General features: G+C 42.4%; 1 protein-coding gene across 2 annotated transcripts; it reads right to left on the reverse strand.

Moving 5' to 3' along the window:
• Positions 1-1,371: 1,371 nt before the first annotated feature.
• col26a1 (collagen, type XXVI, alpha 1) lies at positions 1,372-26,897 on the reverse strand. 2 transcript variants are annotated; one of them, XM_086261684.1, is made up of 14 exons: positions 26,483-26,897; positions 26,213-26,335; positions 25,540-25,637; positions 10,594-10,655; positions 10,384-10,489; positions 9,714-9,821; positions 9,437-9,574; positions 6,767-6,841; positions 4,677-4,729; positions 4,522-4,584; positions 4,045-4,080; positions 3,918-3,962; positions 3,749-3,833; positions 1,372-2,866 (listed from the first exon to the last, which is right to left on the reverse strand). In XM_086261684.1, the coding sequence occupies exons 1-14, from the start codon at positions 26,656-26,658 to the stop codon at positions 2,739-2,741; spliced, it is 1,296 nt and encodes a 431-aa protein (XP_086117810.1). In that variant the 5' UTR covers positions 26,659-26,897; the 3' UTR covers positions 1,372-2,738. The 2 variants fall into 2 exon arrangements, with proteins under 2 accessions (XP_086117810.1, XP_086117809.1); XM_086261683.1 differs by having other exon boundaries at positions 25,540-25,643.
• Between the last annotated feature and the right edge of the window lie 929 nt (positions 26,898-27,826).

The following is a 27,826-nucleotide window of genomic DNA, read 5'->3' on the forward strand; positions in this document are numbered from 1 at the left end:
ATGTCAATTAGTAATGCACAGATTCTTATAAAAAGTACAATTTTATTCACAAAAACTGGATCACAAATTTGTTGGATACTCTGTACTTAATAATGTGAAATAATGTTTGGATTAAAAATCCTACAGAAAAGATCAACACCACAAGCACAGCTCAGAGGTCCAATTCTACAAGTAGTTGGGACCAATATCCTCCTGTCATTCAAAGCAGCTAAAGCTCCTAATAATGCAAACTTTAAGGCTTAATAAAGAGTTATGACCTTGTAAAGTTGTTATGAAAGGAGAAGTTTTTCTGTGAGCTTGCTTATGGTCGCCTTTGCAAACGGAGTGAGCCATGAGCCACAGTTTGGTGTCATTTCAGCTTGTCCTCCATCGCTCAGCTTTCTGTAACCTGGTGCAAGCTGCAGTGTAAAATCCTGCTGCCCTTCACTGCCATTTCAGTGATATTGCAGTGCTTAAGAGGGCAACTGCACAACAGCTTGAAAAGGTGAAACTTTCTGGAGAAAAATCCTCTGCAGTTTCTTTGTGTCCTGGTTTTATTTCTTCTTCTCCCATAGAGATGTCTCACGTCACATCATCTGCACAATTCTTGAGAGTTGCCCATCATTTTGGATGTGATACAACCAACAATCAACAGGAAAAAAATGTATGGATGCTGCCAGTTGCTTCCAGGCAAAGCTGGTTGTGGGGCTTATTACTGCGCGGTTGCTAGCAGCCACCTCTAGTTTGGATGGAAGACATCGACTTGTCTGCAAAGCAGTACTGACTACTTGCCAAGAGGTAGTAAAAAGCTGTGCCTCAGCACTTTCACTAAAGCTCAGAGAGCAGCTGGCAATTGCAAATTACAGGTAACTGTGTCAGTCTGCTAGAAACCAAGGAGGCTTCTACCAAGTGGTTGGAGAATGCACAGTTTGGGGTCTCTGACTGGTCTCTCTCTGTAACTGGGACGTTAGCAATTGATTGGTACCACTCACCAACTGGTAGCTTATCCCTCCACTGTCACCATGATCGTCATGTCTCTAAAAGGGCTAATAAATTAATGTCATGGTTGCGTGTGCGTAAAACCTCAACATCATCGCTGTTTGTTTGTTTTCTGAGAAGAAGACCTCAGTGAGTCTGGTGCACCTGCAGCAGGACTTGTGTGACATCAAGAGTCAGTGAGCAACACAAAGGTCGTGGTATGATTAACGTATATGGTCACCTCAGGTACACAGGTGTGGCTGTGAGCACAGCCTGCTACGGTAAGAAACACTTTGCTTACCCATAAAAACTAAGTAAATCCATCTATCAGCACCTGAAATATCATTAGCATGTTATATCTGTACAACACAAAACAAATTAGGTTACGTCTGTACAAAAAAAGAAGTGTGAAAATGTCATTTTGTGGTTATAAAAGCCATTATGAGGAAGGTATATTTGTTATTACATTTCACCGTGTCAGGGATATAGGAAGATCGGAGGGTAATTAGAGTCTTTTGTTGTGTTACACATTTTTCACAGCCTGTTAACAAGTGAAACTGTAGACCACAAAAAGTGTAAATCCACTGGTGTTAATACTGGATTTTATTAAGATGTCAGCAGATCACAGAGCTGTAGTTTTTCATTTAGTTCTTCACTAGATGGAAAATTATTGTGGCTGTCAGAAATTCGTAAAATCTCAAACTGAGGCAAACCAAACAGATGATAGATTGTGAGAGCAGCACCGTAATCCCCAGCTGTGCTATTTTTTTCTTAACCTTAGGAAAGCTGTTTAATATTTACCTACAGAAATGAGAGTGGTATTGATCATAGCTCTAGTTCTTGGCACGAAAACGCACCGGCATATTTCCAAACATGCCTTTCACATAAGGAGCTTGTAAGCTAGAAAACAAATACCAGACAAGGCCGGAGCTTTATTCAGAAACCAACAGCTGGGTCTCCCGGAGACTTGTTATACAATAATCATATCAGTTTAGAAAGAAATCTCAGAGGCAGTTTATGAAGAAGTCAATGTAACCCTGACAAGTAGAGTCCCCTGACAGCATTTGCATGAAGGAGCACTGGGGCCAGGCGGTGGTTGTTGTTTCCAGGCTAAAATTCACCGGTTCCAGCATCCCCTTCCTTTAGCTTTCCAGATGTGACCCCTCCAGATGTTACTCATTTCACCTAGCCTTATTTTAAGCAGATATTCTTGGCAGCTTGTCATGTCTTACCTCAGTATTAACAAGGCAGAGCAGCAGAGAGACAGAGAGAAAGGAGGGTAAGAAATATGTTGGACAGGCACAGAAGATGAACCTCGAGGTTATTCCAAGAACATGTTTGACACTTAATAGTATATTTTCAGTCCAGCTCTGAGCTGCTTTGCAACCTCAGCCAAGGGAATTGATGCCTTTACTAGGCAGTCTTTTATCTGAGGAAAGAAAGATGCCAAAAGGCTCATAACATTTTATGAGATGATATTTCATTGTATAACAACATGTAAGTGCTTCTGCCGAGGTTATGCAGACTATGATCACGCAGCAACAGGGTGAAAAAGGCTGGGGGGAGCCTTTTATATGGAAGAAATGCTCAACATCTCATGTCTGTATAGAACTTAATTTTTACAACAGTACTTTTTGTGTGTGTCAAAGAAGGCCATTATAACAAAAATACATTAACAAAAAAAAGGTATGAGGAATCTGATAAATCAGATATCCAGTTATGCAAAAGTTTGCAACATCCTCCACAACTACTAACAAAAGCATCCAAATTAGACGATCCTCTTAAAGGGCAACTCGTCTTTGTCTCTCGCGCAGTGCTGGAGTTTGAACAGGCTGAAGGCGTTTGGTTTTGAGGGCAGTGAAAGACAGCGGGTCTGAAACGCTGCCAAATCCAGATCCCTCAGAGGTTTCTGTGTAAAACAATAAAGATTAAAAAACAGCTATCAGCGAGAAAATGCTCATCTATAAACACTGCTTAACAGGAATCATTTGATATTTTAGGATCCCTCATCTAAACTGCTCTCTGGAGCAATTAGAAGAGAAGACTGACACCGTTCTCATGTAGGCTGTGATACAAATTGGACACCAGAATGGAGAAAATGGAGGTTTTATTACACTAACTAACATAAAAATATAAGTGAATTGGAAAACAATAAGCATACATTAGAGTGTGATGAGCTCTAAGAAAGGTGGGGGAGTGCGTGACCAGCCACAGAGGAAAACTAAAGCACTTTTTAAAGCTAATTATTTAGCAACCAGGGATTGCAAATGGCTTACACTATCTGGACCTGGAGGACAATCCAGGTTGCTTGAAAACTGGTTAGTATCAAGAGAAAGTCCAGTGCATACCTCTTAATGTTTGTACCTAAAATTGTGTAAGTGAATGTGTAATTTTTCAGGATGTTTTGACCTCTCTCCCGGTTGTTTACCCGTACTTCCTCTTTGCCTTCATCCTAACTGGTCATGTTTCCCCCTGAGGCTGGTTCTGGGGTTCCTTCCTTTTAAAAGAGTTTTTCCTTCCCACTATCGCCAATTGCTTGCTTATAGGGGATCATCTGATTGGTGGGGATTTCCTCTCTAACACTCTAGGGTCTCGGTTCCAGTCTTTTCTCTATATTCAGCTAGTTGTGAGTGCAGGTGAGTGCAGCTTTAAACTTAAGGGGCAGACCTGGGAGCGGTATCAGTCTTTTCATCTTACTCCCCGCCTGAAAATGAATAAGTGTTTTTTCCAAAAAATGTCAACTTGTTCCTTTAATGTAATAATTCTCCCGTCTGGCAGTTTTTCTCCTCACCATGAATGCCAATCATGTGCTCCAGGATCAGGACCCTCTCAGCCAGGATCTTCAGGGCCTCCCTGAGCTGCTGCACGGCTTCGCCCTGAACAGCACCGGCATGTTTATTTAGGATAGTTTTTCAAATGAGGTCAGGAGGAGAAAAAAAAAACACCCTCTCGCCTCTTACCTCGTTCAAGCCTTCTCCTGGCTCTCCTTTTGGTCCGGGTGCTCCCTGTGAGCAGAGAGTGAAATAATGTTGTTATCTATGTGTGAGTGTGTGTGTATTTTATGCAGCAGAATAATTTTCTACTTACAGGTAGGCCCTGCTCGCCTGTGGCACCCGGGGGTCCCTGGCAAAGGAAATGAAGAGAGAGAGAGAGAAAAAAAAAACACGTAAGATTCCTGCATTTTTATCCCCTCACTAATCTGCCTCTTCACCCGATATCCAGTCTTAAATCAAGCTAGTAAAGGAAGGGGATCAGGTTTAAAGGCAGAGGCCCAGTAGAGAGCTGACTGCAGAGGGGACCTGACATGGCTGCCCTGATTAGTGAGGCCTGGCCTTGGATGAGAGAGAGAGCGAGAGAGAGAGAGAGAGAAGAGGATTAGTCACGGCTTGGAGTGAGTCTTTGAAGAAAAGCTCGTTCACCTTTAATGTGTTTAAGATTGCATGACAGCGAAGGCCACTTACAAAACGTAGAACAAAAAGCATTTTGATAGCTCATCAGCAACAAATATGCTCAGCCAGCCCGATAATCCAATAATGAGGATGATTTTTTTTAAAGCAGCCTCACCCGCTCCCCTGGATCTCCTTTAGGGCCGGGACTGCCGGGCTTGCCTGGGAGGCCCTCCTTGCCCTCGTGTCAGACAAAGAGAAGGACACGGATTAGCGATGCCAGTCATACATAACTGTTTACTTCGTGCAGCAGTCTCAGTGATAGACACTCACATTTTGTCCCGGCAGACCTGGTATCCCTGCACGTCCTCTCTCTCCTGGTGCACCTGCAGAGTTGTTCACAAATGCATTCACGTTGAGCTAAACTGATGAATGGCAAATATTTAATCTGGGCTCAGAGTGTAAAAACTTAACGCAGTCAATATTAGGATTATATTGTCCTGTGAGAGGGATTCACCAGAGTTTAAAATAGATGCATAATTAACCATCTTTTCTTTTTCTCCTTTTTACCCCCGAGTACAAGTCGCACTTAGACATTTTGTATCAGTGTTTTAAAACTGCAGTATGTCTTGCTTATACTCCAGAGCTATTACGGGATTGTTTTCATTATGAAGTGTTACAACAATTACTTTTTGTCTCTGCAGCTGAAGAAGTATTTAGAAGTATTTACCTCTACAATGTAAAAATGCTCAGTTTGAATCATTCTATAACCTAACATTACAAATACAGTGTTGTCAAAAAGTATTTGCACGCTTCCTGATTTTTTTAGGGCTTTTTTTTTGTGATGCAGGTTTAATATTGGCCAGTGATACTCTGAATAAATAAAACATGATGGTTTTTAAATTATGATTTCATTTATTAAAGTGGGAAAAAATATCCGAACACACCTGGCCCTATGGGAAAAAGTTACTACCCTGCCTTGTTAAATCATAAATTGACTGTGATTAACCACATTTTTGGAAAGCTGAGATCAACTTTACTAGCCACACCCAGAAGTGATTGCTCCCAGACCTGTTAAATTAAGAAATCACTTAAACAGAACCTGTCTGACAAAGTGAAGAAGGATAAAAAAACCTCAGACACTAGCACGTTATGCCACGCCCATTAAACCTCAAGAACTGCTGAGTCATTGACGTCTATCAGTCTGGAAAGAGTCCCGAAGCCACGTCTAAGGTTTTGGGAATCTAGTCAACCACAATGAGAACCATTCACATTCATCCACAAATGGAGAAAATAGTGGTGAAGCTTCCAAGGAGTGGTCGACCTACCAAAATTACTCCAACAGCCCATCGGCGACTCATCCAAGAGGTCACAAAAGACCCCAGAGCAAGATCTAAACATCTGCAGGCATCACTTGCATCAGTTCAGGTCAGAGTTCATATGATAAGAAAGTGATTGGACAAAAATGGCATTTATGGGAGAGTTCCAAGTTACAATACTTAAAAAAAATCACCATCTCAAATTTGCCAAAAAACATCTTGATCATCCCTGAGAAAATATTGTGTGTACTGATGAGACAAAAGCTAGCTTTTTGTTTTTTTCTGGCATAAAACTAACACAGCATTTCATAAAAAGAACATCATAGGTTTAGTAGGCAATTTTTTCACATAGGGAAAACTGAATGAAAAGAATGAAATCCTCATAGAAAAACTGCATTTTATATTTACTTGTTTAATATTAGAAAGTACACTCAAAATATGTATAGATATGTATTATTGTCTCATGCACTGATAATTCATAACAAGTTTAACGGTTTAAACGGTGACAATTGAAAGATCCCTGATTTGATACCAGGAGGAGACACAAATCCTTTGTGGGTTGAGTCACAAAAAGAGCTTCCGGTGTAAAAATCTGCAGAATCAAACATGTGGAGCTGCCCGCTTTGTGAATTAAGGAACGGCCAAAAGAAGCTTTACAAGTACATGTAAATCTTACTTCAGTAAAACACAGGAGTAAATGGACTCAGTCAGTTTCCACCACTGATTCTATCCACGCTCGGATCCAGTGATGGGATCCAGTCAAAGGTTAATGTAAGAAAACATTTCATATTTTAGGTGCAACACCATCAAAAACAAAAAAAGAAAGATTTGCTTTAGTTGTACTAATCTGTGCTGAGCTTTTTCTGAGAATGTGCTGAGAATGTAAACAATGAAGGTTTGGATAACATTCAGTTTTTTTGGTCTTCATTAGGCCAGACAGGAAATTGAGGGAAATGACATTCAGAAAACAGCCCGGGGCGGACTCAAACCCATGACGCTACAGCAATGATGCGTCGCCTGCTCACCCAGGCCTGCTATAGTTGTGCCTGGGTGATATGTGTTTGCACTGAAGGACTGAGGGCAAAAAACAGCTTTTATTCATACCTGAGGGGCCGACTGGACCGGGAGGACCAGCTATGACCTGAGGTTCCTGGAGAACGGCATGGATGGGGTTCTCTTCTGCAAGGGAAAACAAAACAGATTAGAAAACGTGAACATCTGATCTACTGAGCATCCGAAACAACAAGAGGTGAGTTCACCGCAGCTTATCATTTGGAGTGTTTTTTTTGTTTTTATAATAAATCATCTACTAATATGCAGCCATGCAAATATTTACACCGTCAGCAAAGTAGAAATGTTAATAAAGTCCTTTAAATTTTCCTCTAGATTGTGGCCCATTTCCCGTTTACTTAAAATTTAACTGTTTTTGTATAAATACCGTCATTAATCAACGCTGTGAATAATCTACTGAAGTGACTCACCGGCTGCAACACACTGACCAGTCAGTTACTCTGAAAAATTGCCAAAGTTTCCATGACTGCAGTGCTGGTGCTTGCCAGAAGTTTTGTGGTTATTAGAGCTACAAAGACAGCAATGTTGGTGTGAAGTAGGCTTCATTCAGTGGCAACTATAAAGCGTGTCCCTGCAATTTGGACACTGGAGCAAATTTATTATAAAAACAGATACACCCTCACAGTTACAAGTTTATTACACTTTTATTTAGACATAAAAAGTGTAAATGCAAAGGCCAAGTCAACTATTCTTAACCTGACAGGCCATGCTTTTCAGTTACTGAAGACAAACCTGAAGGCAGATAGTCCAACAAACAAGCAGCAACTTAAGGTGTTTGCACTAAAGTCCTGCAGTGCAAACAGCATTTGGTGACGTCCATGGGTTCCAGACTTGAGGTACTCATTGACTGCGAAGGATTTCTATTTTTCAAATAATCTTTATAAATTACAATTATTTTAGTTCAATCACATCTCGACTCTTTGATTTAAAATCTACTGTGATGCTATAAGGAGGGAAAAACTACAAAAATTGAGTCACTGTCCATATACTTACAAAAGTACCTGCAGATTTAGAAAGAGCCTAAAGATACCAGATCTGCCTCCAGGTTTTATTTGCTGTGTTCTGAGCATTTCAAACACGTCTTAAAAAATATATTTGTATTTACAGTATATCGTCCAGTTGTTGAATACATGTACCGCTACCCTGCTGGAGAATCAAAAAGCCTATATGTCGTGTGATAGGATGTTTAATTCAAACCTACACAAGAGTTAAAACATCAGGGGGTCTCCAGCCAGACGGTAGAGTTTCCCCAGCAGTCAGCAGCTGGAATACATCCTGTGAGCCATTGATGGACATGAACAGCTGGTTGATCTCAAAGAGGTCCCATTTAACGGAGTAATAAATGCCTGGACATGATCTGTCTTCATAGAAAGCAAGCACGAGGTGGAAGTCATGTCTTGTTCTCGACATGTTGGATATTTTAAAGTACATTTTGTTTGAAACCACGCCACACTTCCTCACCACTTCAACATATGTTCAGCGTCAGTCTTCCCCCGTGTTGAGACAGCACTGTTACATTATGGCTGCAGTCCACTGTAAGGCTCTAGATGGAGCAGATTTCCCTCTGGAACTAATTTTCTAATGCTACAGTCTCCTTGAGCCTGGCTGCCTCCCTAAGAAACTCCACATGAGTGGCAGACTATCTCCTCCCTTGTTCAAAGCCAGCCCAGCTTTTGGCTCGGGGCCGTGGCCAGTTCCCCCAAAACACAGACTGTTGTGCTGACAGCTAACAAATTAGGTCTGATTTACAGCCAGTTGGCCCCCCTCAGCTTACATGGTCCCACAGACCCAAATCTACATAGTTCCAGACCCGCAGACACAGTCCCGGGCTCAGAAAGGCAGACAAAGCCAAAAGCCTAATCAGAGCCAGCAGTCCTCGTGAGGTAATGATTATACCATGGATTCCTACTGCCTCCCTGTGGTCAAAGTGAAGTGTTCAACAGCAGAGAAGTAATGTTTTCATATATGTATTGCGCTTCTATTGCCTATTTGTTAAAAGATATGATCACTTAAATGTTGCAAATGATAAAAAAAAGCAATGCTTTCATGTTAACATCCAATACCAAAGCTTCACCCTTGCATGTGTCGATCTGTGCAGCGAATGTACAAATGCATGACTTTGTACTAAACTGGAAACAAAGAATGAAAAATGAGTCGGTGTATTTTATAATCAAGAGTCTTTTTAAAACTCCCAAGCTTAATCTTGTGATTTAGATGAACGCTTTCCAACTGTGTTAAACGAGGTTGCAGTAAACAGTGGCTCTGCAGCAGCAAACACACACGGAAACAATTAAAATAAATCTATGCCAGCCCTGCTGGGGAAGAGAAACAATACTCTCTCCGTTGCAAGTTTGGGTCTTTTTCTAAAAACGGCCTCTGTGCTTCCACCTGTTTCCCCTTTAAACTATTTTCCACGTAGAGAAACCGGTGTGACCAGGGTTCATGTTCTGCTTGACAAGAACATGAGATATGTGAGCATGAAGCACATGACCCGGTGCAGGATGAACTGCAGAAATGGACTTGAGGTAATGGCACCAATTCAGACCGTCCAAAAACTTAATGCTCGAATGGTTTTACAATAGTTCTCGGGTCATAATTCATCCATATGGGTAAGCTCTACTATCATGCTCTCATTTGAGCCCATCTGGGAGAATTTAGCTCTAAGTTACTGTGAAATAGCACATTTGACTTGGAATCGCCTACCTTGATGGTCCACGTGAAAAACGTCGCCCCGGTTTCTGACAGGAAACGGACTCGGTTCTGAAGGACCCGGAGGACCTGGTGGGCCAGGGGGGCCGGGTCGACCGATCTCTCCAGGAAAACCTCTTTCTCCCTTTGGTCCTGAGCATCAAGGAAAAATAAGCGAGCTCAGCTTTAAACAAGAACGAGTTAAATTTTTAATAAAACAGCTCAATAGCAATAATTTCCCAAACCATGTTTAAATGATCAGACTGACTGCTAAATGTTTTTGCTTTTTTACCAACAGGTCCAGAACTGCCTGGAGACCCTGGTAGACCCGGAAGTCCTGTAGAACCTGGAGGCCCTGGAGGTCCCATTGGCCCTGGAGGCCCTCTGTTTCCTGATGCTCCTAAATAGAGAGAGAGAAAGAGACGGTTATGAGTGAAAAGCAGAATTAAGTGATCATCTAACTCCACAAAGAACAATGGACAAAAAAAACCCTTATCAAAAACCTTGAGCACCATAATTCGTTCCATCTTCCATCTAATTCCTTTTCTGTCTGCAGCCAGATGGTTGCTGGCCAGAAAGTATAAATTTTATCACACCACGCTGCGTGTTTACTCCTCTCCATGGTATACACGCCAGATCAGATCACACCAGAACACATGCACAACACATGATAGAGAGAAAAAAAAAAAAAACAAAAAAAACACTGATTGCTCCGAGACAAATTTTCCACTTTTTGATTATTTTCATAATTGATTAATCGGTTTTACATTCACTTGATTCCCTGACTAATGTTTGGGAGGTAAAAATACCAGAAGAATGACTAACAGTATTTCCTATAAAGCCCAGAGTAGTATCTTCACACTGATTGGTTCATCAATTCAACGATCCAAAAACCAAGAGGTTTAGGAAGACAGTTTTCCCTTGAAATATGACAAAAATAGTGCACTTGAATGTGTTTTCACCTGGTGGTTGAGTGGGGCGGGATGTGTCCACCTCATTGTCCGTTGAGCCCCCCGGTAAACTACTGGCTGTGGGCAGAGCTGAGCATCCCTCTTCTAAGAGTGTGATCTGGAAACAGAGAGGCAGATGTTTGACACATCTGTTAAGCATCCACTGCAAACACTTACAGCGTTTTGCTGTCAGGATGGATGGATCTGACGGATTTTCTTTACCTTTTTTTCTATCGCATTTATTCTGCTGTTCATTTGATTGAAGCTGGTGCAGTTCATGCACTCTGTAAGAAAGAAAGACATATTTCCACATTACAGCAGACACACACGCTGCTTCTTCGCCATCTGTCTTTCCTTATTCTCTCCTCTCCGCCTTGTCTGTTTCATTCCTGTTTCTTTTTTTCATCCTGGCACCATCGGTAGCATCTCACACAGAGCAGGTCAGGCCAAGATACACAAGAACAATGCTCATCAAACCAGACCCGAGAATTTATTATGAATTCCTCCTTAAATCATGTCACTTGCTCAGGGAATAAATATTGTCAGGACTTCTCATGAAATTCTCGCTTGCATCGCAGCTCTGCGTGCTTCTATCTGTCTGCCCACACTCACATCTTCCTCCAGATACCCAAACCATTTAAAGCAGCGCATGCAAACATATTGGCTTTAATTTATGTTTTCTTATCCCACGAAAAGCTAAACACACAAAGCCTGCAGCCAAAATCAACATCTAGTGCCAAATAAATCAGATTCACCCTGCCACTGAGCTCCAGTGTTTTTCAGAGGCTGAGGCAGTGTCACCCACTCGGTTTATTTTAGAGTACACATTTCTTCTGCTCTAAACACTCACGACACTGCATGTGTATTAACTCGCAGTGAGCTTGTTTGGCCACTTGGAGGCGCTGGAGAGAAACGACAATTCATCATGTGGACAAAGTGTTTAGCTTTTAAATCATGTGGTGAAAATGTTCTACCACAGAAACAGAGAAACATCCTTCATTTGTCGTATTTGTGTCGGCTTGTTGAATTGAAGTTTACTGTTCACTCTCTGTTTAGCTCTGATTTTGGTCTCCACCACCTCTTAACAGAAAGCTCCAGCTCTTTAGCTGCTGAACGGTCCACGGTGTTCAGCATCTATGGTCTCTAACTGACTCTGTCTGCTGTTTGGTGCTGAAGAATAAAGACTCCGGACTCATTGTAGAAGTGGAGCAGGGCAAAAATCATCACTTTTTTCACATGTTTTCTGTAAATCTGTTGCAGCATTTTCTTAAAAATTGAGTTAGATTGTATTTTATACTCAAATCTTGCGCTGGGGTTATTTTTGAAACAGGTGGAGTAATGAAACAGACTTAAAACCTGGTGTATCATACCACTCGTCCTGTGACAGGTGGCCACCCTCACGACCCTGGTGCTGAATTGGATACGAAGACAACTGGATGGATGGATGGATGGATGGATGGATGGATGGATGGACGGACAGTATCTTAACATTTATTCTAAAATAAATCAATGAAGTCTGGAATTTATAAATTTGGAGTGAAATCTCCAAGCTAGATATTAACCAGTTGAAAGCCTACTAGGAGTAACCTGTGAAGCTGTTTTCTGAGCATGTGCATCAGAACTTAGCGAGGGTGGTCACTGCCTATGCAGGTACCCTTTGAAAAACCCAGAAACTAAACACCTTTATTATTTATATTAACATGTCAGTCTTTATGGGGGAAAGAGTCACGGCTGTGTTTGTGGTTTAGGTTTCCTCTCACTGGGCTGTTGATGACTTATCCCAAAACAATGATTTAGTAACAAAGTGTGGCTCCACAGTCTAGTGGTTTACACATTCACGTAACATTTGTAACATTCCCAGTTTAAGACCAGTTGGAGACACAAATCTCTGAGAGGTTTGTTTCATAGAAATCTGCCAGATCAGTAACGTAGATTAATAACTTAAGCACAGATTAACTACTACTTCCTGATTCAGTATAGTGACTTTTAACTGGTAATGTATTGCAGATTATTTTCTTTTGTAACTTTGGTTTTTATACCGATATGTAACGAATTATAGTTGAACTGGCGACCTTATGATAAAAAGACCTTCTTACTACCTGAGCCACCAGCACAAATACCCATTTGAGTTCATGGTTTACAATATAAGACGTCCCCCGTGATGGTTACAGATTTGGCGGATAGTAATTGAAAGATTTTTGAGAGGGTTTTGCGTAATGTCTTAAATTGGACAGAAATTATTAAAATGCCAAAGCTGTGGTTTGAGGCTCAAAAAGCCTGTTGGATCTCTAGTAGGCAGAGGTACAAAACGATACCCTGGAACTAAGTGTCCAAGCAGGAACAACAAAAAGACATTTTTATGTGCCATTGAATGACAAGATAATAATACTTGTCAATAAAAGTCAGTTTGGTAAGTTTTTCTGGCATCTTAGGTTATTTTCTTTTTGCCGTCTTAACCTGCAAAATATCTATGTGTATTTGCTTTACTGGTTTTGGCTTTGGTTACCTTCAGTCTATTTTGGTCCTCTTTCTCACACACAGGTTGCACCATTTTAGCCACCACTAAACCACAGATAGGCTTACTTATACATTTTCTGGATGTGCAGCAATTTTGGATACACTACGTTAGCTTTGATGCAAAAAAACCCAGAACAACATAGTTTCAAAGAAAAGCCCTGCATTTGTTTTAAATCCAAGCCTTCCTTGAGCCCACGGCTCATAGGAAGTGTGGAATGTCAGCTGTCAGTCCTGCAGATGGGACCCACCCACATTGTGGTCATAGCAGGGATACCTATAACGAGGAGCAACTGGTGCTCATAAAATAGCCAATGCAACAACAAAAATGACCCAAACGAGCTCTGGTCTGCCCGCAGCACGCGGAGTGCTAATGGCAGCCGCTGAGGTTTGCGCTTTACTAAAATAGGACACGGCGAGCGCCTAAAGATCATCTGTGAGTCCACAGTTGCGTACGCCCAGTCCTGCGCCGTGTCAAACAGTGTGGGTGAGGTTTCTTAATGCTTCATTTCAACATCTTGAGTTTTACCCTGGAGTGTAGCCACAGACGGAAACAACAATCAACAGTTAAACCCAAAACGCATTCCTCAAAATGTATCAACCAAAATACTGAAAGCTGCTCAACCGCTGACCCCACATGAGCTGTTTGTTGTGACTCAAAGCACTGAGGTTTCTTCAGAGACTCTAAGGACATGAAAGAAGAACACAACAGTGAGACTGTGGGCAATCATGGGCTCCACAATATAAGGACTGATGAGATGATATGCCTTCATCTCCCCCCATAGTTACTCATCATCAGCCCAGAGGAAGTCTCCACCCTCTGACACTCTTCCTCTATTAGACAGTACATCAGTCTGTGATGCATTCCAGGAGCTAATCAGTGATGATGTGTCAACATTTAGTTTTCAGCCAAACTAGAGCTCATCTCTGTCTGGAAATGGGTCAGAGCGTTCACATTTTAGTCTCTCAAAAGCTATACCATGGATTGGCACAGAAACATGCACAAAAAAATTGAGGTTTCCTTTAGTGCCACAGCAAAGCCGACAGTTTCATGTCACCTAGAAGCAAAAAGAAGGATTTCTGAATGAACCTATTGTGCACAAAGGGTCAGTAAACACCTGCTGCCGATCCTCTGTTCAAAGGGATAGTTAACACTTCAAACAGAAGCGCTAGTAAATCCAACAAACAACCACAAAGACATGCAAGATAATGGAAAAGAGACTCAGAATGTCTAGAAAGAGCAGCAGGTGACACAAAGTGAGTTAGAAACTTACAAAAAGAGCTATAATTAATGCAAATTGAGTGCAATAGGCAGGTGTAACAACCACAAATGAGAGGCAAGCAAAATGAACACCAAGAGATATAAAACCTCTGTAAAGCATAGAAGTCGTTTGATATACAAAGAGGGTTACAGAGTTATTTTTGTGCACATTTTCATTTATATGTGATATTTACATGTCTACATATCTGAATGTTTACGCAGGCACTTTCAAAGCAGTAATAGAATAGAATAGAATAGAATTCAACTTTATTGTCATTGCACATAACTGCGTGTCAAATCTGCCAAGTTGGTTTTCCTGAATTTACCTGAGATTTCCTGGCTTCTGATTGGTTAGTGAGGACACATGGGGCTGAAGTGTGCTGAGAGTAAAGTTATCTGTCTCCATCTTGCTGTTTATAATCGTTTAGAGACATTTAGAACCACGTGACGAACCCTCGTGTTACACTGTTGTAGGTAAAATGGTTGTAAGGGCCCAGATTTGAAATAATAAACAAAAATTGGCGATGACTATTCAGAGAGGCCACGTGAATAAAATAATAAAAACAAGAGTGCTGAAAAAGATGAAAACTTAAGCATTTGTGTGCATACAAAACTGAGTAAAATAAACTGAAATTAAACAGTCTTTGGTATTAGTCTTAGTCTGATTGGCAAAATCTGTCATCCCAGCGTGCATCAGGAGGCTTTGAAGCATGTGTTCAATGAGACCAGGAGGTCTGCATGACACGAAAAGCTTAACATGCACCCACACAGGTCGCCTTGAAGCTGACATTTGGTCACTAAGCACATTCCAGGCTCCAGTTGCCTAGGTAACCCTTACTACCCTGTCACATATATATGGTAAAATGGTCTGGTACTCGTATAATGCTTTCCTACTTTATTTAAGCACTCGGTGCATGTTTTTACTACAACCCCCGTCCATTCACACTACTTTATTCTATGTCTAAAGGCTTTTAACCAAACATTCACACACCTACATCCCAAACATATGACATGTAGACTACAGAAGCTAGCTAGGTATTGAACTATGAAGAGCTAAAGCGCTCGACCTACTGAGCCACAGCTGCCTGATTGCTAACATCCTGCGCTCTCATGGACACTTTAGTCACCAGCAAGTTGAAATTACTGGTATTCAGCAGCTTCAAGCAACTACAGGTGAAGTGAGCTAGACCTGAGCTGGACTTTTCTCACCTTCCAGGTGAGAAAACGACTACCAATGAGAGTGCAGGATATCATTGATTGACACATGACCTGTTGTAAATATGTGTTGCCTAGGCAACTGGACCTTGGAATGTGGAAAGCGACCAGGAGTCCGTTTCATAACGATGCACGTCAGCAAATCGCTTACAGCTACCAGGTCACATGTCAGTCACTGATGTCCTGCACTCTCATAGGTCGTTCCATCAGTCGTTCACCTTGAAGCTGAGAAATCTTGGGATTTATTTACCCTCTTGTAACCTGTGGTGTTCTCATCCATAGTTGCTTGAGGTTGCAGACTTTTTATGGTCACAGTCCAATAGAGCAACTTTGGGATGCGGTGGAACCAGAGAATGTCATCATGGATTTGCAGGCAACAAATATACAGCATCTGTGATGCGATCATGTCAGTGTGGACGAAAATCTCTCAGGACTGTTTCCAGCACCTTGGTAGAATCTATGGCACGAAGACTTGATCAACTTCTGAAGGTAAAAGAGGGCCCATCATGGGGCTAGCATGGTGTCTAATAAAGTGGCCAGTGAGGGTAGATTTGCTCAACATTATATCAGGCCTCTGTGAACTAATTGCATGACACTTGTGTCCTGTCAGCTGCTGCAGGAATGAGTGTCTCTGCCTCGCCCAGTATGGCCTTAAAAGCTCCATTCTTCACTGCTAATGAGCTAACATGTCCAGTCTTTATCTCGCCTCCATCTAGGACCAGAAATAAACCAGCCACATCTCATTATGTTATAAACACTCACCACAGGAAACACCAGAACTAAGTCAATTTACCATAAATGTAAACCAGAAGAAGAAATTTTTTTTTCTTGCTGTTCCCGAAAGGTGGTGGGCGGGATTTCTGTTTCTAGAGTTGGAATTTAATTACGTTGGTTTCAGAAAACCAAACTTCCGCTGTGATCGAGCTGATGTTTAGAGCGGGGACCGCAGCTATAGAGTCTGTTTGGATCCATAATTACACTATGGCAACACAAGCCGAGGTTATTTTTCTTGGACCGCGCTCGCTCGTGGGAAAGATTCGGGATCATGTTGTCTTTTGTGAGGAGAAAAAACAAACTGAGAAAACAGGGAACTTTCCTGCACCAAAGACAAGAGGGAGTTTGAGTCTAAGCAGTTTTTCCATGGATTCAGATGCTACATCCTATCAGATATTATTGGGAATTCACGATGGAATTAAAAGAGCACATTTTTTAGCAACATACATTACCTAATTACCTTAAAGTCACACAAAAATACACCATGAAAGTGAATTGCATAAACATAAATAACATGTTGTGGAAGCAAACCTGTCGTTGGTCTTATGCGATAAGATCAGCTGTTAAGTCTGGCACTGAGAAGTGAGAGACGAGGAGGCTGACTTCGCAGCATCAAACCTTCCCGCCCCAGGACGAGATCTGAGTGTAAATAGGTTCATATACTCTCGGGAGATAAAGAATGAAAACAAGAAACCTACAACTGGTTTAATGAATCATCCCCATTGTTTGATCTGCGGTGCAAGACAGCGCAGGATATTTTGGCAATCATGGAAGTCAAACTGCGGACATAGCATGTGTTGAGACAGCTACATTTCCTACATTAGACATGGATATAGATCAAAGACAAATCTCCTTCTTGCAGGTTCTCTTTTTTCTTTTGGACAAACACCTACAGAGACAACCTCAACCACAAAACAAACCATGACGCACACAGCTGGGGACGGTCATTTTCACCGCCACTAAATGTTAGTTCTGTCTGCATGTGTGGGGAGTGCAGAGTGGGGATACGCCGAAACATCTTCCTGGAGCATCTTAAGACTCTCATCACCAAGAAAAACAGACAACTGTGCACGCAGGCTGTGTGTTTGTGTATGTGTGCGTTTGTGCAGACCACAGACAGCCTCTGGCTGCGTCCCAGAGGCCTGTTGTGTGTCGGACCCAGCCAGCAAGTGGTCAGCAATTGCTGGCATGAAGAACAGCTGGCACAGAACACACACACCCACACACACACAGACACACACTCGCCCAGCCGCAAGCTCTCACTCACTAAATCACACACCCACTTTGACGGCGGTGGCTGGTGGACGGTGAATGGGGCTGTTTTTGGAAAATCTAGATGCCTCGCAGTCCACAGTGGGACCATTTAGCATTTTTCGTTGTGATGCCAGCTGACAGGCCACACACCATTTCTATAAACCATAAAAACTATGAGAGTACAGATACTTGGCGTCTGGTCCACGGTGCCGTTATTGCACGTAGAAGGAGATGTTGTGATGGCGAAATAATGGACCTTAAAACCACAATGATGAGCTGGTATTTATCTGACATTCTCCCTCTCGAAATGCTACTACTCAGCAGGCATACGCATCAAAATGAATCTCTTCAAATCTGAGAAAACAACCCATTTTTTTCAGTGATTTCCCTCGCGCTGTCAGGACGCATCCGCCGCCATCCCATCATCGTGCCGCATCGCCCGGCTCGTCAGCCAACGCAGCACACACTGCTGCGCCGCCGCTGAGATGTTGGAGACGGATGAGCCGTGCACTGGTGCACAGAGACAAAGCCATCGTCGTCCTATGAGATGACGCTGCTCAGAGAAATGATCGCAGAGTGATCGGTTGAAACGAGACGGACATTTCTGAGGTTCAAATGTTGCTTCTTTAAGAGCTAATGAACAGGAGGAAAGGGTGGAAACAGAGAAAGAGGTGACAGGTTATAGCAGAAGCACTGTAAGATGGATGGAACTATAAAATAAAGACAAAAACAATTAATCTACTTATTTACAACCTGGACAGGTTGTTAGTCCATCGCAGTAAAGACGGACGTGCTTGACAGAAACGATGTCCATTGTTGGACGGACTCTTCATGAAATCTGGTGCAAATGTTCACGGTCACAGCAGAAGGATGTATTCTAATGACTTTCTCGGGGAGTTCATTCCTGTTTGGTCTGAAACGTCTCTCTGTGATATTTCACAGAGACATTTATGTCCCTCTAAGGATCAACTGGTAACACCTTTGTAAAGACTTTTCATTTACTGCCATCATTATGTTCAATAATTGGGTTAATAAAACAAAAGCCTACAAAAAAAATGGCAGCTTATCAGCCTCAGCTGCACTTTCTGTCTGCCTTGTGAATGCTTACATCCTCACACAGTCCAGTCGAATGGTGAGTGCGGTAAACAAACAGAGAGCTGGCTGTGCTCGTTGGGTGGTCGGATGCCTTCAGAAACTACCTCCCCATCACCTTTCTGGGTGGAGTGGACTTCTTTTCTTCTCAAAAGGAGAAAGTTAAAGTCTGAACTTCTATTTGTTTACACACACCGCCTCAGGAAAGCCACCAGCATCTTAAGGACCCTGCACACTCATGCCAGAGTCTATTTGAACTGCTCCCATCTGGTAAAGCTACAGAGCCTTTCATGCACGGACCTCGAGGCTCAGAGGCAGTTTTACTACAAGAGCTACAAACGCACTTAATCAGTCCATCAAGAGGCCCCCATAGACCTGTTTTAACTATAATTATAACTACCTCATTGCAAGCTTTGCTCTGCAACCGTTACCTGAGCCATTTTATGAATCATTTGCACCATGTATTTATGTTTTCATGGTTTTATGTCGCATATTTTAGAGTTTTTGCTGTAATGTTTTTTTATTATCTTTACAGAGAGACTGTGTGTTGGAGTAGCTGCAGACTGAATCGCTTTGTACTCGTGCACCATTCAGTTCAACTGATCTCAGTCTTTTCATTCATTTACATTCATCAGTGGGTCTGAGCTGAACTGTTTCTATTACTGCTCAGGTGAAACCACAGAGACGGTGTAACAGAAGAGTATCATCTGCGCGCTAACTCTCCACCACATTGGGCAGTTGGCACTGATTTGCAAGTGGTTTTGGGTGTGTGTGTCTATATGTTTGTGTTTGTGTGTTTCACAATTGCTGTGAGCCAATGGCTGTGTTTGGGCTGGGTTAATTGAAGGCAGGTGTGTTTGACTGTGCTTCCACTGCACACTGCAACACTTGAGTCAGACTTTGCTGTGTCTCAGTGGAGGTCAGAGCCTGATAAGGCAAAGCTGGCTTGCTCAGGCTGGAGTGATTCTCGGTCTGCGCCATACAGAGTTTCTGGGTTTAAGAGGAGAACCTCTGACACCTGTGGAAGTGGTCGGCCTTTAGAGAGGGCAGACGACCTGTAGCAGTGCTGGCGTTGGCCTCTGTCCCTTTTGCAAGTTGGACACTGGACTGATTTTCCCTCTTTAACTTTTTTAAGTCATGTCCCTTTCCCCTTCAATTCTCCCTTGATGACACACCTAGAATCTGTGTGTTACAACATCTTTTAAAGTCGAGGGTAGACCTCACTTGTTAAGCAGTATTGGATCCCCTCGCTCTCTTTCTCTTTTTACCAGAAGCTCTTAATTTCTGATGAGCAGCATGTCATACAAGCCCCTTCGTTCTGAGCGTAACCTGATCCAGTGAGCAAATGTGTTTGCTTCCAACAAAACCGTAAAACAAATCTGCAGTTTACACCAAATCTCAGATATGGAAACCATGACTGTGGAAACGTTTCAAGGAGCCTTTTTAGGACCTTGGGAACTTTACCTGCACAGCTCTCAATAAACAGATGTGTGGAGCTGCAGACAGATAGAGGGACATATGTTAAGATATCACTGAAAGGCAGGAAGAGCCGCTGATAAGAAGAGGACATGAATGAAAAACTGCAGAAGGAGCATGAACAGAGCATCATCCATCAGGCAGATCAGACCAGGAGCAGGAACAGCGACGCTATCCCATAGCTCCCTGCAAGTCGAAGGGCACCCTCTGACCTATATTTCAGTGCAACCTGAAATGTAACAGAGACATCAGTCAAGTCCTCACTCTGCAGAGGCTGCAGTCTAGGGCAGCACATGTGGGACACGGTTCTGTTTTATCGCTTTACTCCAAGGAGAGGAAAGCAGGAGATCTAAAGGACATAGGAAGTCAGATAAGTGGAAAGCGGTAAGGAATAAGAAGATAAAGAGCCCAGCGGTGGCAAGAAAAAGAGAGGGCAAAGGAGCAAAGGCCTGCACGGCGATGACAGCGGATGATAAAATGGAAAAAATCTGACGCTATTTCTGAATGATATTTAATATTGCTGGTGTTCAAGATAATCCCTCCAAAAAAGCATTTTAACACACTTCCTCCTCATCTAGCTGCAGAGGGGAAACAGTGACTTTAGCAACTTTATGGCTGCAGCGTTAACAAGTTAACACATTTGACATCCGGAGCTGTCAGACACCTTTTCACCACGTTAATGAAATTCATCGTTAACTTTGCTTCAAAAAAAGTGAACACCCCCCCCCTTTTTTTCCCCCTTTTCCTGAGCTTTTTCACAGGATCAAAGGTCACCGCTCTCATCAGCACAGGGCCTGTCTCTAATTCCTTTAGGATTATGTTCCCCATACATAGAGGAAACCCCAAATCCTTGCAGTAAATATGATCATGTGTGCAGATAGGTGCCAGGGTGCCGCTGTGACAGAGTGGAGGGGAGGGGGCAAGGAAATTACGAACACATTTCTCCTAAATGTGTTCCATGCCGTCATGTGTTAGCATAACTCTGCTGAAAAGCAGCGTTTAAATCTTGAGATGCACGGTACACAGCCAGCACAAACCAGGCTGTCAAAAATATTGACGGGTCAGGGTGTCAGCGCGGCGAGAAAACACCCATTTTCCATTAGCAAACGCACAAAAATCCAGACTCTGACACCAGCTTGGCCCTAGAGTTTGGCTGCAAGCTTCAGGATTGTTTTCAGTCTTAAAAGGTTGTCACAGAGAGATATATACAAAAACAAAGTGTTTAGAGGTAAAATGATGTTAAAGATCTTGGTGATATAATCAAGCTTAGGGTCCAAAATACAAAAACGCTCAGTTTAGTTTCACACGAGAGAAAGAAAATCAGCAAATTTCCAATCAAGGGGTGAAAGTCTGTGGTGCTCTGCATTTATTTTGCTTAAAATGTTGATTTAATAAGCAGTAAATTGTCAAACTGCTTATTATTCTGTCTATCAACTGAGCATGTAACTCCAAAGCTTCTATTTGTTCTGTTGTCGGCGAATGAATGATATCGCCTTAAATAGAATGTGATCAAGCATAAAACAGCTCCACTCACAGCAGCTCCAAGTCATCTTCATTAATGACTCTGAGATTATTTGATAAAGAGTGATGATTAAAGACAGTAAGGTATTAATTTAATGCGGAAAATGATTCAGGATATCGAAAAAGGAAACAACTAGAGAAACAAGCATCTTTACATCTTCGTCTGCCTTAATTTGACTCTCGCCTTCTCTAGGTCCTCTGTCTGTACATCTCTGAGGGCCTCGGGTGCCTCTGAAGTCGAGCCAGAACTCCATCAAACCAAAACCAGAGTTGATGTCATCTTCATTGGTTAAAGCTGTCCTCTTTCCTCTCAATAAAACAGCTGGCTCTGTGCCCCAAAGGCAGTTTTCTGATACACGGGGCTTCATGTTCAGTGTCGCCCAAGTGACTTACAGACTCAAAGATGAGTGCTCGGACTCCTATCATCAGCCAAAATGGTCTGCAGTTAAACGAGCATGGTGATATTTTGGAAAATGTGCTTTTTTTGCTTCCTTGCCAACAGTAACATGAGACCACTGATACCATATCTTACATCTGTGACACGAAGATGGTTAACCTAGGGTAACATAAAGCCTGGAAGCAGTGTAAATAGCTAACCTATCTAGTGAATCTGCATACCTGATCCTCTAATTCTTGTTACATCTTGCTTATATGAGCCCCAAAACAACATCAACAAAATGCAAAAACAAAACGCGTCATAACTTATGCAACATAACTACTTCTCACGTCAGGAGTTCTCGAACATGACGCGCGACTTGCTGTCAGACATTCAGCAACTCAAAACTGTTGTGTAAATTACATTACAAGAACAGCAACTGGAAAGCAGAGATGGCATTCCTACACTTACTCCAGCATCTTATTTATGTCTTATTTGCTGGCTGGAGAACAAGTTGTGACATTTGACACACTGATTGGAGAGACAGTAAATTTCGTCTGTGTCTCAAACACTCGAGCGCAACCAAAGAGGTCAACAGCAGTATGCAAGTGTCTCAAGTTACCCTCATTTCTTTATAGTTTTCTTACAAAGAGCTAGACTTTCTTGTCATCTTTTAAAGCGGTCTTGAGCATTAGTTCTTCAGACTGTAGACATTGATTACTTTTTCCTCATTTTCAGTCCTTGTACTTCACCAAGAACCAATTTTAAATCTTTAGGCTCTTTGTTACTGGCAGCAAAAACATCATTTGTTCCCATTTCTTTAGTTGAATCCACGAAAAATGCCAAAGATAACACAGTTTGACAGAAACAAAATAGTATTTTTTCACCAATACGGTGATTTTAAAAGAACTATTGATTGAAAACTTGGCATGTCTCAGCATGGTGTGCAGCGTGTCCTTAAAGAAACAGTGGGAAGGAGGAGGATAAAAAGAAGGATGAAAGAAGAAGCGTCAGGTCTGAAAAACTAAAAATATGTACAGCAGATGAACACTATCTGAAAGTTATGTTCTTGAGAAATAGGAAAACAAAATCCGGTGAAGATCTGACACAAGACTTGAGAGATGACCCATCTGCTGTTCAGTGAAGCCTCATCAGGAATGACTGCAGTAGAATAGTGGCTGTCAAGAAGCCATTCATATTAAAGGAAACAGAGGGAAGAGGCTGAGGGATGAAACACTACGCAAGAAATGGACTGAAAATCAGTAGCAACAGGTAACTTTCGCTTGAAGTTGTTAGGATGTACGGAGGTGGGCAGGAGTGACATACAGCGGTGAATGTCTACAGACATCTGTAAAGTATGGTGGACGCTCTGTCATCAGCCAGTGATGTCAGTTAATCAGAATGGATCCAGATCAGATTTTGGTCCACCATGAAACACCATCTGGAAAGCTTCTAATTGGCTATGGTTTCATTTTTCTGCTGCGTGACAATGATCCCAAACACATTGCCGGTGGAGTAAAATCATCCCTGGATAGAAAAACAAGCAAACAAGCACCATCAGTCACAGATTGGTCTCCTCAGTACCCACACCTCAGCATTATTGAAGGAGTGCAGAACAGAACAACAGGCAGTCACCATCTAACAGAGAGCTCTGAACGTCCTCTAAGAAGCCTGGAGAACTATTCCCGAAGACTGCTTGCAGAAATGATAAGAAAGCTTATCTAAACGAGTTCAGTCTGTGTTGAAAAATAAAGGTGGTCGTACCAAATTCATGACGCCAAGAGCCATAAAAAAGCTAGATTGATTAATTAGCTTTCCAAAACTATTTGTTTGTTACAGATAATAGCAGCTATTTCATGTACGTCCCAGAAATGCTGCAAGAAAAAGCATAAATGTGATTTTCCTGTCACTGCTAACAGCCGTGCTTCCTGACCTTTCCACTGCTCCTCGCAGCTATGCTTTCTGAGGTAAGGCGGGTGTAAAACTATATGAGGAGAAGTCTTTGTTTCAGAGGTGTAGCCTGATCCTAACATGGTCACGTATGTTACAAGGACCTTAAGGAGGAGTGTCATGCTCCTTAATCTCAGTGGGGCCACTTTCTCGCAGAGTGGCCTCTCTGGTCCGCTGCTGTCTGGGCAGCTGGATTATGGGAAAGATACTCTTCTCTTCTCTTCTCTTCTCTTCTCTTCTCTTCTCTTCTCTTCTCTTCTCTTCTCTTCTCTTTCAGCACCCTGACTCCCACACACCGACCCCCGCCAGCTCTCCCTCCACTCCTCAGTGTGAAACAGACTGTCAGTGACATCAGCCCCTGCCTTTCAGGTCTCCTCGCCGAGTCCAACCTGGCCCTCTGTCTCACCATATGGAGGTGATTTTCTCGCTGCTCCGTAGCCATTAGAAAGTGCAAATACATTTCAGCAAACGTTAAATAAACAGTCCGATTACTTCTTCACACTCCTGCAACCATTTTGGTCTCAAGTGAACCAGAATCTCTGGCATCGCAGACTCGGTGGATACAGCTAATCTTAAAGCCTTTTTCCAGAGGATTTCTAATCATTTCTGTGTTTATTCCACTTGTACGAAAATGTGTTTTTGTGGAAATCTTGCCCATCCAAGGGCAACAATGAATAATCCTGCAAAATGGAACAAGGTGGGGGTAATTATGACCAATAAGCGACATGCTCTTTGAGGTAATTGTTAATCTTGGACTAATTTTGACAGGCTGTGCCAGCTCCCCATAATATTTACCAAGCTGGTGGATGTACTTAATAATTTCATTCAAAATCTGTTCAAATGAGTGTGCATTTTAAAACAGTTGTGTCTCAGCCAGTGCAGCTTCAGACTTTCTTTGAAACACTTCATGTCAAATGCACCAGACCTCCTTTCATTCACTGTTTCTTTAGGCTGACTGCAGTGACTTGCCTCTGGTTGAAGATTTTGGTCTTTACTGGGCCTGGAGTCTGCGGTCTGTGGCATTCTGGAGCAGCGCTGCCCATAATCGAGACACCCACTTTACAAGCTGCCCTGCTGGACCTTCCTCTGACCTTTTTTCATTCATTCTTCTGACTTTATTAGCTCTGAGGATATTCAGGGAGACAGCTGCCTCTGCTGCTGACTACAGTTAAAAGAGTAACATCAGTGTGTGTGTGTGTGTGTGTGTGTGTGTGTGTGTGTGTGTGTGTGTGTGTGTGTGTGTGTGTGTGTGTATGGTAGTGAGACAGAAAAGACACACAAGGAGAGAGAATGTGATTCTAATCCTCCTTCCAGGCACTGAAGCGTCTTGAATGCATGGCTGTAAAAATGTTTTTAAAAAAGGAAAAAAGTACAAAACCAGAGTGTACAGGATCTCTTTCAACCGTTGATTTCCTGCTGTCCCAGTTCCCCAAAGCAACCCAACACAGGCTTTCAGTCTTAATTCAAAGCAACTCTACAATTGTATCAAGACTGCCGCACAATATGGCACACGGGATTAGCGACCTACCCGACTACACCAGCAAACATATAAAAGAGAAACTGATGTGGGTAAAGCTGCATGGTTCTGCTAAAAAGATGCAGATGGGTCCAGGCATAACACATGGCCTTTGTTTCAGTCCCTGGGAAAATTAGTCTCAGATAAAATCCTACAGCTCCTCGAGTCCAAGTCTAAGCAAGGCTGCATCATGCAAAAGAAAGAAAGGAAGAAACTCACCTTCACGACACTCTTCTCCCACAAATCCTGGACAGCATCTCCACTCCAGTGCAGTGACTTGCTTGTAGGTAGTCCTGAATGACGGTCTGATCACAGTCCTGTAGCTGGAACAGACACTCTCTGACTTTATGGACACGTGATGCACAAACACACATACAACATGAAGTATTTTGCTTTCTGGTATAACCCCAACCCCAATGGAGGTGGTGGTGGTGGTGGTGGGGGGGAATTATAAAGAACCAAAGAGCCTTGCAAGCTTTGAATTAGGAATACAATTACGCATAATTCCCTTTGCAACCTCGTACCTCTCAGAGAGGTTCAGTGCCTTTTTCAGTGGAAACTCTTCATTTCACTGTGCGGGTGGTGCTTCAGTCATACATACATAATATGTGTGCAGAACTTTAACTTTCAGACAATTATTTCTGCTGTTTTGCATTAACAGTATCACTTTATTTGAAGATCCTCTTCTGGCAGACATTCTCAGCCAGATTAGGGATGAAAGTGTTTCACCAAAGATGCTCCATGCCTAAATTTGCCTGAAGCCACTTATTCACTAAATCTGCCCCAGCCACCAGGCAGCACCTCCCACGTTCATGATTTATTGTAAAAAGCAAAGTTGCATCTGCATCACAGACCAGTGAAGAATCTGACTTGACTGGAGTCAAAAGTATACCTGATGACTTTGGAGCAGGGTCCGGGCCACCGGCAGTTCTGAAACACTCTCTGCACTGTGGTTTCAGTCCCATTGTGCACCTGACAAGACACTGTTTTGAAAACAGTGTACTGACACCAGTTCCTAAAAGACGGAATAAAAGAGATGTTATCGTGATTAATACCGAGAGAGAGAAATAGAGCGAGAGAGAGCAATGATCTAGCACTAGATCCGTTTTGTTTTCACAATAAATTTCGTTAAATCGTTACAACCCCTCCAGTGTGTGCGCACCTGAGTTGGGTTCGGGATCCAGTACCCGGCGGTCCCGTGACGCCACTCTGTTCCGATTTGATGCGCTGCCGCTGCAAAGTGATGCCCGGGAAGTGATAAACAAAGCCCGTTCCCAGCGATGGACAGACTAAACTTATCCACATGCAGAACACGCAGAGAAAAGAAAGAGGCATCATTGTTTGATTTATCCCGGAAAGAGATATCCGCGGTTTTCAAGTAAATCCCGAAGTTATAAATCCCCTTTGGTCGAAGTTCTACTGAAGCGGAATGGAGGAGGAAGAAGAAAAAGAAAAGCTATGGAAATCCCACTGAAACCATTAACGAGTTGGTCATCCCTTCTCCACGACGAGAAAACAACCGGCCTCCCACTCAAGAGCCCGAAATGAATGGCACACAACCTCTTCCTTTAGAATAATTTGCGTATCTGACGTTTGACATGGTGCCGAGGACCGAGGAGTCAAATATCCAGTGTGCGTAAAAAGCGCGCCGAGTGTGAGGGCTGGAGACGGAGTGCGTAAAAGCGCATCTGGTCTCGATTGAAAACCACGAGCTCTGTCTTCATATAAGATAATGTGAACGATATGGCCACAAGTGATTAGCCAGCGCTAACGCATTTCTTATGGGCTTGTGTTATGTCTTTAGTTACCCTTATTGACGCTACAGTGTGGTAGACTACACCACAAGGTCTAAATTCTTAAAGCCTGCATGAGTTGGGGTAACAGATACGATCAATATGCCTGTTCTCATCACTCTATCAAACAAGGCTGCTTTTCTTTTGGAGACTAAACTCTGTTAGAATCCACAGTTCCAGTACTTTATCACGTAATGAGAAGATTGTGAATGAGGCCCCAAACTGGGGTTTTCTTTATCTGATTACATGTTGTATTGACATTTAGCTTCTACAAAGAGAATAAAGTCAGTTTCTCGTTTAAAGGGAATAAAAATTTAAAAGAGAACATTTTGCACACGTTTGCCATGGTAGATGCATATTTTAAGGCTGTATTCACAACAATGGCATCTGGATCTGAACAAATGTTTGACCTCGCTACATCACTACCCTTGAAAACAGAAAGCAAATTATACATCCACAGAATTCAAAATATAAACATAACACAAATGAAGTAATTGTCATATCATGACCAAATTAGGGATTTGAATATTAACAGAGCCACGAGTCTTTTGACTGCACAGAAAATATGCACAGATGTACTAATTTACTTGCAGGCAAATTACAGAAAATTCCATATATGTAATGAGACTAGTAGACTGTGATGTTTGCAGATGAAAGTGGGATCTGTTGTAAGAGCAGGGAGCAGATAGGAGTCTGGAGAGGTGGAGGTATGC

Source organism: Aulonocara sp. 'chitande type north' Nkhata Bay, linkage group LG14 (assembly GCF_057382095.1).
Source record: "Aulonocara sp. 'chitande type north' Nkhata Bay isolate Kocher_YH1m ecotype deep benthic linkage group LG14, A_spYH_male_GT1.1, whole genome shotgun sequence".
NCBI lineage: Eukaryota > Metazoa > Chordata > Actinopteri > Cichliformes > Cichlidae > Aulonocara > Aulonocara sp. 'chitande type north' Nkhata Bay.

What these genes read in the sequence shown, in the direction of transcription:
- col26a1 (XM_086261683.1), bottom strand. Translation starts at nt 26,658, where the DNA reads ATGATGCCTCTTTCTTTTCTCTGCGTGTTCTGCATGTGGATAAGTTTA. An exon ending in TAAATGCGATAGAAAAAAAG is followed by an intron (nt 10,490 to 10,593) that starts GTAAAGAAAATC and finishes CTCTGTTTCCAG; the next exon opens with ATCACACTCTTAGAAGAGGG. An exon ending in AGGCAGTTCTGGACCTGTTG is followed by an intron (nt 9,575 to 9,713) that starts GTAAAAAAGCAA and finishes CTTGATGCTCAG; the next exon opens with GACCAAAGGGAGAAAGAGGT.